Raw genomic sequence first — 13,303 nt, 5'->3', positions numbered from 1 at the left:
AGACAATTTGAAAGTATGCCTGATCGCCGCGGAGAGGATGCGGAAAGATTGTTGACCTACTTGGCTCAAGTTCTTGGCTATGAAAAAAAGGGAAGTCATCAGTTGAAAACATCTAGACGGTCATTTCGCTCCTTAAAATCGGAGTAATTGGGCAACGCCGGCCTTGGGAAGTCATAATTAATGCTTGCAGACTAGGTTTGCAGGCCCGAGGTGCCTGTTGTGATTTTTGCCGTTAAATAAAATAGACTACACAGGTATGAATAGCTTGTAAAATAAAAATAAGCCATCAAATCTGATTGGGTTAATGGCTCTCCTACTACTGAGTGTTATAAAGCGCATCTGGGAAAGCTTAACTTCCAAGAATAAAACTTTGTAGGCGCAATAACCTGGAGTCACATTTAGGACATATCGCCCTGACATAAATTCAAGTCAGATTTGCGTTTAATTTAAGCAAAGAAGCCCAAGTCCTTCCACCTGTCACTTCTTAAATTACCTTGCCATTGTAATGGTTTGGTGGATCATTTAGCTCTGCTTCGTCTCCACAGATTGTACTTCCGCTTAACAGGATTGTATACCAGTAGCCTCGCCTCATCCGCTATAATGCCATGACTTCTTACCACTCCAGGGAAGACTCGGGACGCTACAGTCACGACAATGAGACAAGGCATTACTACCATCATATCATTGTGGCATTTTCGACCATAGACCTACACACTTTCGCGTCCAAACAACTCATCTTGGCTGTAAACTTAAAATAATTGCTTCTCTATTCCATTTTTGCGCTGACTTATGGAATCACTAGTTTACTTAGACATTAGGCTTATCAAACCTGGCCCAGATTTTGAAATATACCAGCTTAGATCAACAGTCACCCTGTTGGTAGAGTACTCTGGGTTGCACTGCCTACCGCGTTCCGCATATTTTGAACTGTTCCTCATGTAACTTCGGTTGAAAGTGATGGACGCAACTCGATTCTCACCGCTATAACAACGAAGTTCATCTCTCTTCCAGATTCGCACAAGCTCCTCGCTACAATTGTTGTGCAGCATTCGGAGAAGGTGCAACACACACAAACAGTATACCCTACACACAAATGTTTCAAATTCTGATGATGCCTTAAATTCAAAAAAATCTTTTTTTTCTGTGTAATAATAAACATGAATTAAATAAATTGAGTTAGAGCGTTTAACATTTTCTACGTGAGCTGTGAAGCAGCTGGTTTACATCTTCATTAGGAAGGAGGTAAATTAGCAAATACTATCTATTTATGCTTCACTGTCACATACTACCCCATAACCAACTAGCTAACTTGTGTTGAGCAGGAGCTATCGTATCGCAAAGCTGAGTTAACTACCACATCGTTGCTTACCCCAAACCACTCACTCACGCCCACACAATCCCACACTCCTAAGGCACGCATCACTTCAAATTCAATGGTTTGCTGGACTAAAGGTGGAGTTGTTCACTGCTCACTATGAAGTGTTTACCTGGCGGACTAGGATCCATCCACCTCTCAATGCTCTCCGATACTCTTTTTGAAAAACAACGCTTAATCGGTGGGGTGAAAAAATGGATGCTTTTACCCTTTCAAGAAAAAACCAGATTTTATGCTTTAAATGACTAAACTTCACCTTGAGATTGCTTTATTTGCATCCTCGTCCAATTTTTAACCTTTGGTATTCTCCAAACTGACACTTCTCCAAGTGATAACTATCACCTTTTTCAAAATTAGACAGAAGATCACATATGAAAGGGAGGGCAGATGGGAAATAACAGGAAGGGAAAAATGAAGGTGACTAGACGCAGAACGTTTTACAAGGGTGGAATTTGCAAGCTTGGGTATCGTTTAAAGAGGGTGATATCTTGCAGTGGGTATTACTTCAACCACTACACTGCGTCAAAGGACTTCTCTAGCTGTTCAATTTCTAACATTCAAAGCAATCTTAGCTAAAATTATGACCTTAGGCTGCGACATCTACTCATCTTGATAGAAGGAATTTAGGCTTATTTGTCCTAATTTATCGTTCACTTTGACCGTCAGTCGCCATCATTTCACATGCCACGGTGACATCGGTCATGAAATCTGCTTTCTCACAAAAATAGATTTTAATGCATATCTTAGTCTTTAGTCGCAGTTTTTCACGCTTTTTGTTTTATAGTACCACTTATTGGTCCTGAAATCGACCTTAAACGCTTATAATCAGTCCAGGCGAGCGTTTGGCGGCTATTTAAGGCAAATAAGTTATGGTGCTAGACGAAAACGCGAGGTGCGGATTGACAGGATGCAGATCGTCTGATTTGTGTAAAAAAGTTCCAAATCAAATAGAATCGCTCCAACTAAAAGGACTGTTTAACTGAGTTTCATTTTAAGTTATTTTTTTGTACTCCCTCGAGGAAAAGAATTCGGTGAAGAAAAGGATTGGCTGTTGCGAGAGGTATTACTCTTAAGCATTTAATGACCGAATAGACTAACGGTGCTAACTTAATACCTGAAATATGGGCGGAGGCAACTACTCACGCCTCCTCGTAAAACAAATTACTTCCATGTTCACCATTTTGAGTAGCGGATTTCCTTTAGGCCGAATACCTCAAGCTTATACAATTCAACAGTTGATAGTATTGTGCATTAACTTATTTTGCCCTATGTTAATTTAAATCTGCTAAAAGACCGCTGCCGTGTTGGCCAAATGCTGTTCATCTCAAACCGGGACTTGGGTTATACTACTGCATTTAAACGGAGTAGTGTCGGTCTTTTACTAAAGGTAGTAATAGCTGATGCTCATGTTCTTACCTACTTTGCGTGCGTGTATGAGTGGATAGAAGAGCGGTTGGGAATGTGATCGCTTGTGAACGAGTGATTAGGGCACAAACTTGCTCGCAGCGCAGCCTCAATTTTCGGAAAAAAAGAACCGGCCCGCGAAATACTGGAAGTTGAACGATTAGCTTATGTTTGCCTTGAATTTTCTGCAGCGATGGTGCCTACAATTTGAGGGCTCGCGTATACTGGTTACAAAGGCAGTTATAGGCTTTTCAGCAGCACAGAAGCGTTGAATGCTCTATGTGATGCAGGAAGAGATTTACAAGGAAGGAAGGGAATTTTCTTATCACATCATTACAATTTGTCACCAGAGCATAGCGTTTCACATCCGAATCAAAACCTGTATCAAATCTGTGGAAGCGTGTGCATTCTTCACCGATGACAAACTGACGCCGGATATCTTGAGATGGTTCAGCCGTACCGACAAACTTCTGTATTAAAGCATGAACATAATGGAATGCTATACTAAAATATAAATGGATTTTGTTTCTTGAAACTGGTCTACTTTATAACTCCAAAAGTCCCGAAATGACTTTAACATCCATGGTAATGCATGCGGAGGCAGATATAACTACAAATCAGGTCGAACAGCTAGAAAAAAATGGGAAAAGTAGGACTACTTCATAACTCTCTTTTAACATTTTCAAAAATGTTTAATGAGCATGGCTATAGACAACCGGTGTGTTGGAACCGAGTCAGCCTACCGCATTTTATTTTTCAATACTTTTTCGTAGCTGCGTCAAATTGGCTTCTAAGTGTCAGGAGAATTTCTCCTTACAAAATATAAAATTTGTGGGGAAAGACATGCTTTCTCCCAGCTGAAGAAATACACACAGGTACTGTGCCACTTTAGGATGGATATCAATTAAAGTACAAACCATCGCCCTCGACCTACCTGCACTAAGGTGCTAGATGCTCAATACTGGGAGATAAAGCAGACAGTTGGCTTGCCTGCGATTCGAGTTTTACTTGGATACATGTCAAAAGTAGGAAAGGCTGTTAGTTAAAGTGAAGGAGAACAGCGAACTCCAAAAACGCTTAGTAACTTTGGGGTGATCACCAAAACCCAATTAAAAAGAAACCTTCACTCATCACCGTAGCTTTTGGTTTGTCTCTAAGGTGGAGTGTTCAATTTACACACTACATCTGACGAACCCGTAACAAGCACGTCCTTCGGATTACCTTATCCTGCGAAATGTAGACCTTTTCCCCCCGAAGTTATGTACGTGGTCATATGGAGCAATCCTTAGCACTTTATCAGCTTCAAAATACGTGGTTTAGGAAAAGTGGTTGCATTGAGCCCCCTCGCAACCTGATTGGCTGATTGTAAAACAATCAGGTAGATGTAAGACATCCGCTCTCTAAGGAATGCTGCATCCTCCTCAAGCAAATAAATTACAGTGGCAGTAAAACGTCTGAGAGTGTGATGATCCCATTTCGTTGCTATAAACTGAGCCAAGCTGAGTGAAAACAAGATGGAGATACGGTGTGCGACTCGAGTCGTATGGAATACTGTCTGCCTAAAATGACCCAGAAATGCTCAAAGGATAAAGTTTGAAGCATTACACATATTAAACGAGTTCCTGGAAGACTCTTATTACAGAAATTTCTACTTGAAAAGATAATGATTCAACACGTTACCAGACGCCTGTCACCGCAGTATCGCTGCTGAGCAACTTGGGGTAAAAACTCCACGGGTGATTGTTGACAAAAAATACCTCGCGTACTTTTTGCCACCTGACAAAGCGGGAGGCTATTACTTTGAGAGTGTATACAGATAAAACTCGGGAAAGGAGATTAAAAATTTTATGGAATACCTTCAAGTCTTCTAAGCCAGTCAGAGTCATTTTCGTGGATATCAAATGAAGCGCTGTATGTTTTACATCAGATACGCTAGGAGGGTGTACTGGTTTTAAACAAACTCAGAGGGTAATTGGGTAATCTTCCATCAGCCAAATCACCAGCCCATTTGTTGACGCAATAAGGTAAAATTTGAAGTGCTCTTAGTCCGGAGTCATCATTAAGCATCTTTTAATGCTTCACAAGATCGCAAGGTAGGAGGCTTAACGAGTGCCTCTTCTAATCAGGAAGGAAGACGAAGATCCCTGGTTATTGCCCTTCCGCATTAAAAATTGCTGTAGTAAACTAAGGCATAAAAAGATGAACAGTTAACTTAGTTACGACGGCCTGATCATAATTTTCAGACTCCCCTGGATTGGGAGATTGCTTTGAAAGCAGCTAGACGGGAAAGCCGTTGTAACGAGAAAATTTTGATCGCCTGTGTTGATAGATCGAGTGGAGTAAATAAATCCAAAATCTATTTTTTCTCATTGCATACGGATTTTGATGGGTTTCTTTGCCGTAAAATCGACGAATCTGAGAAGAAACTGAAATAGGGTTCTGAATATTTTATTACCTGAATTTCTCCCTTCAAGAGTTGGTAGTATTTATGCAAAGATGGATTAAATGGGCTAAAAAACGCCTACAAAGTTCTTCAAAGCACGCCTTAGGCGACTGACTAAGCTTAAGACCAGAGACAAGCGATGAGCTCAGAGATAGTGTGAATAGGCCCGGCGCAAATGAACTGCCATTGATGTGAAACACGGATGATAAAGTTCAGTGAGGAACTTGTTAACTTCAGGCCTTGTGCATGGTTCTTTTAAATAGATACAATTTATACTAGACAAGAATTTAATACTTTAGTGGTTTGTTTAACTCCCAGTTTCGGTAAGGGGTCACCTAGGACTTCACCAATGCACCCCAGCCAGGAGGAATGGCCCTCGGGCCATGCCAGTAGCCCTGAAATCCATTGTCTAGCTGAACGTTACAACGACCTCCACGCGGCGCATGACTACTGTAGATTACTATTGCACGTTCATATAAGTATGAGCAAGTCTATGTTTGGTGGAGAAAAATGCCCCCTCTTAACAGGCCAAATTCTTGCCTTAGAACAAACATCAGGTTCCAAAACAAAACGTGTTTCCTCTCACCATTTCTTCCGTGATATCTTCCAGAACGCAAATATAACCAAGAGGCATAGATGGACACACCTTAAAGCTAAGGGATGCATTTTTTAATTACGAAACCATAGATTCACTTGGGAAAGAGGATACGATGTCTGAACCGTATGGACCAAATTTGCACTTTAACAATTTCTGTTAAGGAATCAAGTTCAAACTTTACTTACCCCATAGTGTCATGTATTCTAATCTTTTTTTCGAATGAATTTGTGAGGCTACTTCCAGACAGGCGAATAAATAAATCTAGATCCATTCGATTTGCTGACAAAGGGTGATGTTTCAGGAATAAAAAGACAGTCATCCGAATTGCTCTGGATATATGAGGGAATTTTATTCAATCACGCAGCATTTTATTAAGTGTTGCATATATACAACCATCTAGATTGTCTCTGGGGTCCTGGTCATTAACAACCTCGATTCAGCTCAACCATTAAGTCAAGCGTACCTATAATTAAGAATGAAAAAAAGCACCGACAATAGTCACTGAAATACTTAGCAGATACATAAGTCCCCTCCAGAAGTTAAGAAATGACATCGAAGGGCTACTTCCGACAGAACATCACGCAAGTGAACAGGGGCCTCCGTCCACCTAAGTTATTGCCACAGAAACCGAGCATTTGGCTAGTTTTTCGGTCTCAAAAAAACAAGTGGTGTGAATGGCAGTTCGGCCCACTCGATTGCGTTCTTGGGCCTATTTAGATAAAACTACAAACCAAGCCCTACCTCCCAACGTAATCAATACCAGGATAGTAGGACAAGACGAAACCAAAATAAAAACCGTTAGAAGACAATTGCTACTGAAAACTATGAGTAAGGGAACACGAACATGTCAGATTACTAAAAGAGCGATTCTAGTGATAGCGAATCCAGCCTGACAAAGGTCAACCTAAGTAAAAATCAAACCACAGGTGGGTAATAAAAGAGGGCTGTTTTAATCAAAATTTACAAGAACAAACCAGTAAGGGTAAGAATAGATATCTTTAGAAAGACTTAGTCAGTGCTAGACTTGCGCGAATTGCTTTCCATGGCTCGCAGGCATCGAGAAGCCGTTGAGAGGAGCTGATCCACAAGATCTTTTTTCTCTGACCCTGATACCATAGAGTCGTCCTCACCACGTCTCGCTTCCTGCATAACTAACTCCGTTAATCGAGTCAGTTGTTCGCCAGCTTTCGCTGCACGCAGTTCATTTACAGCCGCAGCATATGGGACGGAAGTGTTAGTGGGTAACGATAGCATCTTGGTGATCCAGACTGAGAGGTGAGGAACGAGTTTGCCATGAGCAGGAAGAGGCCAGCCAGCCAGGCACTGACCAAACAGTGCAGCTCCTGCTAGGCTTACACAGGCAAGGTAATTTTCTTCCTCGGCATTTGCTGCATTAATCATCTGCTGTTCGGTTTCACCAGCGATTTTAAGTGCCAGTAAACGGTCCTGTCGCTTCCGTTTTGCAGTTCCACTTCGAAGCACAGATACGGAGAGATTAATGCCAAGGTGAGAGTGAGCCAGGTCATCACACAGGGAAAATACTTCGTCTAGAGGGAGACTTCCCCCCGAACCGGAGAGGTCTGTGTTGACGCGGAGACATGCGTTGATTTGTTGAACCAGTAAAGAGGCCTCCTTTGTAGGCTCATCTCCCATCTTACCAAGAAGATCCGCAAGTGCATTACGTTGCTGAAACGTTATATCACTGGGGTTCAACTCGGTAGAATGTCTGAGAGCTACCTCCCCCTCGTCGCGCTTCTTCTGTTTGTTCTTCTTGCCCTTACCAGATGGGAGATTTTCCGTAGCTAAGTTTGGCCAATCAACGTCGTAGTTTTGAGCAAGTAGGACGTAGAGTCGATTGACAAAAGTGGAAACCTCACCGCGAATAAGTTGACGAAGTAGTTGAACGCGAAGATCGGCATCATCAATCGCTAGACTCCCACGTTCAAAAAGCTTGAATGCAAGGTGGAAAAACCGACCAATTAGAGACCATAAAGTGGCACGTGATACTAACAAATCAGACCAACTTACCTGTATAGACAGAATGGTTGAAACCAAGGAGTCCTTTTCAGCAAGGCATCTATCGCGATTTTTTAACGAGTCCGATGTCTGCAGATAAACCGATTTCACAAGCGACAAGAACGTTTCATGGATCCTTGGAAGCAATTTGTCAAGAATTCCCTCAATCAAGTCTTCGGGAGCATCTGCACCAACGCTAGAGGTCAGGAGAGAGAGCAAACTCTCCCGCAGTAGATATGACTCTATGCAGATTCCTGCTTTATTCTCTTCCTCGTCAGAATCCACATTTCTTTTGAGATACTTCTTTTTTACATGCTTTGTCTTGATTTCACGTGAACGACCACCAAAACCACCTGATTTACCCTTCTTGTCGAATCCTCTTGTAGGCGTTTCTTCAGAAGGAGCCAAAACACTCTTTCTGGGTTTTGAACAAGCTTTTTGCTTCTGTTCGGCTGCTGCGACAGCCGCCTGTTCACGAATAAAGTGATCAAAACAGGAAATGTGTTCAGAAAGGCCATTTGCAGAATAGAGGTACATATAATTATTTATAGGGATGAAATCGGTTCCTGCAAGAAGTGGTTTTATCACCCACTCACGTTCTTGCGCACCGAAAACTTCTGGTAGGTAGTGCGATACATCGATCCACGAGGTATCCAAGGCTTTGTCCTCCAAAACTGCTCTAATTTGGGAGACGGTTGACTCACAAATAGTAAGTCCCTTGGTGTGAATGGCTGAGGGGAAATGGGAACGAAGATAGGAAGATGGATCGGGAATGCCGACTCGTTGAACAGTAGTCCATTCGACGTAGCCATTTTGTTTCACAAAATCTGAGATATATGTATCCTGGGCTTTTCGATAGCAAAGCGGTGTATAAAGACTTTTTCCAGCCGTTAATGTACCTTTCAGCTTTCCGCTTGATATGAGAGTATCAATAAGACTCGACAAAACCTTAAGTGGTATATCCAGTTTGCTACCACAGTCAGCAAGGGATATCGGAGCAACAACAGCAGAAAGATAGCCCATAACTTTGGACTTTTGTTTAGACATGAATATTTGAGTGTAAAGTTTATCGCCATCTCGATGAACATTGAACAGCACACCACTGTAATCACTGATAATGGAGGCCAAGAACTGCGGAGTAAAATTATAAACACGTGATAACTCAATCATGCTCTCTGCTCCACGAAACTTTAATCGATCTCGGATCTCTTCGGCAATGCGTCTGATAAAGCTTTTGGTCATTAACTCACCGGCAACAAGCAAGCACTGCTCGTCCAAATATTCATAAGGGTTCGAGAGGAGCTCGTGAACGTGCGATTCAATGACTGAATACTCCACCTCGAGATTCTTAGATATTTCCAACAGCGAAACGCGTCCTCTACGGGCCGCCAGCTCTTCAATAATTTCCTTAAAAAGCTCATTTTCCGTCAAAAATGCACGACCATCAATTGTTCGGATAAGTCGAAGACGTCCAGACTTTGTAAGGTAGCTGACAATATCAACACATATGCGTTCTGACAAGTAATGTGTACTCTCAGATGTTTGAACACTTCTCAACTTCTCAGCTAGGTTTCTTACTTCACACCAATCAGACATCAACAATAAGTCAATACGAAGGCAATTTCAAGTAAGCCGGATGAGATCCGACTCATTAAAACCGCCTACTTAATAAAAATGCATAAGAATAGTAAAAATCTTTAACATATAGTTAGTTTTAATTATTTGACATCTGAAAAATTTACGAATAAACATAAAGGACATTAAGCATTGAAACTTCGGGGAATACGGATGTGTACAACTGTGGTATTGTTAGACCCACCTACAAATACGCCTCAACTTCCGTAACATTATGGTCAAAAAGGCCTATTTTTTGTAAGTCGTTTAAACTAAAAGACATTCTTCGTTGAATGCTTGCGTAAAGACACCAAATTACTCGTAAAGAACTGACCAACATTAGGCTATCTCCGCGTTACTTTGAATTTTGCCTTTGATTATGGTACGAATCTCAAATGGGCTCCAAAATATGCAATTTGATAAACCTTGAGATGGTTTTGATTTGTAATAAACCCATACCTTGGGGTTGTGGAGTTTTGGGCTAATCAAATTCAAATTTTCAACACCTCTGAAGCCATAACTGCATTTACCAGTTTTAACATATTTTAAATACAATTCCATTGTTGAAAAAATGCAAATTAAGTATGGGTGGAAAGACCTTGGCAAACCCAGTTATGCTTGAAGTTCATGTGCCATGCCCAAGCACAAGTACAACCGGTTGACTGGCGAAACTGACATTTGGATCCACTCACGTACTCACTCGGCAGGGATTCAACAACCCTCCTCCCCTCTCCTAAAAGGCATGACGGCTACTACTGCCGCTGACAGCTGCAAGACTGCGTTACGGGAGACCGACCAGATACTCGAGATAACGTGGACTACTAGAGTTATATGACTAACAAAACCACCCCCCCCCCTCCCCGCTAACACAGACTCGGAACAACCCTCACCGCATCCAAAACTGGCCTGAAATAGGCGCATTCTGAACGGAGATCGGAGACACCGGCCCCTTGATTGGAAACGCAAACGGTAGCATGACCTCACAGAGCATAGGGCAACGGAGTACCCCAGACACGAGGCACTAGTGGCACTGAGACGACCACAAAGACAAAGTAGACCAACCCCACACACACAAGCATTGTTTCCATCGTCAGTCACTCTAGACAAAACCAAATTGGTAAGCAACCCAGGCAGCAACTTAAAAAGCGCCGATGAAACTTGGAAACAAGCACATTTTAAAACCGATTTTAAATGCGGACGCATGTATTCCTTTAAAACCAATTAAATAACAAACAAATTCACAACTGTTTATATACTCTGTTGTGAAATAGCCGGAGGCATACCTCTACCTCTGGGACCCACCGGTGTCTCATCAACAGGATTCTTCGACTCAGGGTTTTTGATTGTCTCGTCCACGCTCAGAATCATGCAGGCAGCTTCCGTGGCCGCAGTAATAGCGTTGCTTTTCACCAGTGCCGGCTCCCATACAAATTTCTCGAAGTTATCGGCTATATCCTCACTGTTAATGTCCACACCTGCCCATACCTCACCTATCAACGCAAAAAAGTAAAATTGCATAAATTTGTAGGTGGTAAGTAAATCGTCGGGGATTTCATGCGAGATGTTTTAAGAAACTTAATGATCATTAACGAATAATGAAGAATACTGGTAAATGTTGCACTAGCTAACACTAAGAAACTGATCTATTACCTCTAGCATGAGCCTGACGAAGTCTGTTCAGTATGTTTGTAGGATCGAAACCCGCGTTTTCACAAAGTTGCCTGGGAATGATTTCAAAGGCACGCGCCATCGCGGTAATGAAAAGCTGATCCTTCCCAGGAATAGTGCGAGCATGCTCACGAAGATGCTTGCTTAATTCCATGTCAATGGCTCCGCCGCCAGCAACAAAAGCATCATTCTTTATTCCCCGACGGACAATCATGATAGCATCGTGAAGAGAACGCTCCGTCTCCTCCATAAACTGCTCAGCACCACCACGAAGAATGATAGTGCAAGCCTTCGACTGAGTGCAGCCTTTGAAAATATTGAATCTAAGCAATGATGAAAACAAGACAACACAATCACCTCTCAGAGCCTATTTGAACCTCCTCGAAGCTTTCACACTTTCCAAGCATGTCGGGCGTCAAGCCTTGAACAGTCGTTTGGATACTTCCTCCACAGGCCATCTGAGTGCGTTTCAAGTCTTCCCCGGGGACACGACCAGCGCAAAACATGTCACGATCGGCAAAGAATTGAGTGGCGACATCACCAATGGGTAGTTTCGAGAGAACTATTTTGACACCAGACTTGTGCAAGATGGAGAGCTTCTCGTAAAGAACACTCCACTCAGCATCAACAACCTTTTGGTATTCCTCAACCGTGTTCAATCGGATTTCGGCGTTTTCCTTCTCAGCCTTTAATTCTAACTCAATATTTAAAAGGGCAATAAGAGGATTCTGATAGGATTTTGGCTGCATTCCAAACCCAGCGTAGCTAAAAGTTTTCTTAAAAGCGACACCATCAACCAGCAGAGAATCTTCCAGGGCGCCTCCAGCAACCTAAACCTGGATGAAATTAGCAGCAATGACCTGACCTTTTTGATTCCTATCATCTTAAGGGAAAGTTGTGAATCCAAACTTCTGACTGCATCAACGACCAGTCTAGAAAAGAAGTCTTTTTGACTAGCTACAAGCTTGGAACTAAGAGCAGTAGCCGCGCACATTTCGAGTAGCCTCCTCTGTTCGCTACAATATCAATAACGAAAGAACGTCACTAATACCTGGGGGAGTCCTTCTCAACGCGACAAGCAAGGGAATTCAATTTCGCCAAAGCAATCCTAGCGCCTTCCCGGAACGCCCGAATTATAATAGCCGGATGCACACCTTCTTCAACGTAGGGCTTGATCTGCCGCAATAACTCCGCCGCCAAAAGTGCAACGCTCGTAGTTCCGTCACCAACTTCAGCGTCCTGAGACCTCGATATATCTACCAACGCCTTAGCAGCCGGGTGAACAACATCCAAGAGTTTCAAAACTGTGGCACCATCGTTAGAAATTGTGGAATTATTGTTATTATCGAGTATCAGCTTATCCATTCCACGAGGGCCCAATGTGGTACGCACCGCATCAGCAACTGCTTGACAAGCATTGATGTTACTCACTATTTGCGGAACACCTTGAGAAGTGTCCGTACCTTCTTTCAGAAGAATAATGCGAGGAGCCTTTAAGAACAGTAGTTAGTAACGCAAGAGAACTCACGATCATGCTGACTAAGGCGTAACCAAATAAAATACCAACAGTGAGGAATTTAAACAAAAGTTGTTCAAAAAAGTGAGGAAACAAAATGCTTTAAAGGCAAAAATTATTATAAACGTTTAAAAGTGTCGCCCTAGAATACTACCGAATTTGCAAAAAAGGAGCCATAAAAGATTACAGAGAGGTAATATATACTAAAAGATGCAAGAAAAATATGCCCGAAAAAGTCAACTGTCACAGCAATCAGAACACAACATACTTAAAAGAGGCCATATAATCCACTTCTGAAAATTTGCAAGAGGAAGAGTACGGCCGAAGAGCAAGAAAAAATGCAAGAAGTCAGCGGAGTAAGTACAAATATCAACTGCAACAAAAAGTCAATAAAAGAAAGACGATCAAAAAGGTTCATAAAAAATTACTCACAGAGTAGGAGAATAAGTTAACAAATATGACGGCTGAATCAAAAAAAAGAGAAAGAAAAAAGGCTGGGGAAAACAAATCGAATAAAAAAAGAGGCAATTACGTTAGTGAAAAGCACTACTTGCCAAGTTGTAATCAATCCATCGGTCAATGCATCGCGCATTTGATCGGTCGGTCAGTCGGTCGGTCGGTCGGTCGGTCGGTCGGACGGTCGGTCGGTCGGTCGGTCGGTCGGTGTGT

At 42.3% G+C, this 13,303-nt stretch overlaps 1 protein-coding gene across 1 annotated transcript; it reads right to left on the bottom strand. All coding sequences in view use genetic code 11, as the record gives it.

Annotated features, from left to right (window-relative positions):
- Positions 1-6,828: 6,828 nt before the first annotated feature.
- Positions 6,829-13,226, bottom strand: EGR_05007 (T-complex protein 1 subunit eta; the record flags this gene model as incomplete). The annotated part of the gene is made up of 8 exons (XM_024494256.1): positions 6,829-7,770; positions 7,849-9,401; positions 10,707-10,940; positions 11,101-11,441; positions 11,476-11,948; positions 11,984-12,134; positions 12,170-12,609; positions 13,167-13,226. 8 exons carry the CDS (start codon positions 13,224-13,226, stop codon positions 6,829-6,831), a joined length of 4,194 nt encoding a protein of 1,397 aa, XP_024351350.1.
- Positions 13,227-13,303: the final 77 nt, after the last annotated feature.

This window comes from Echinococcus granulosus (assembly GCF_000524195.1).
Source record: "Echinococcus granulosus chromosome Unknown EG_S00034, whole genome shotgun sequence".
Classification (NCBI taxonomy): Eukaryota; Metazoa; Platyhelminthes; class Cestoda; order Cyclophyllidea; family Taeniidae; genus Echinococcus; species Echinococcus granulosus.
This window is presented reverse-complemented; position numbering and strand designations above follow the sequence as displayed.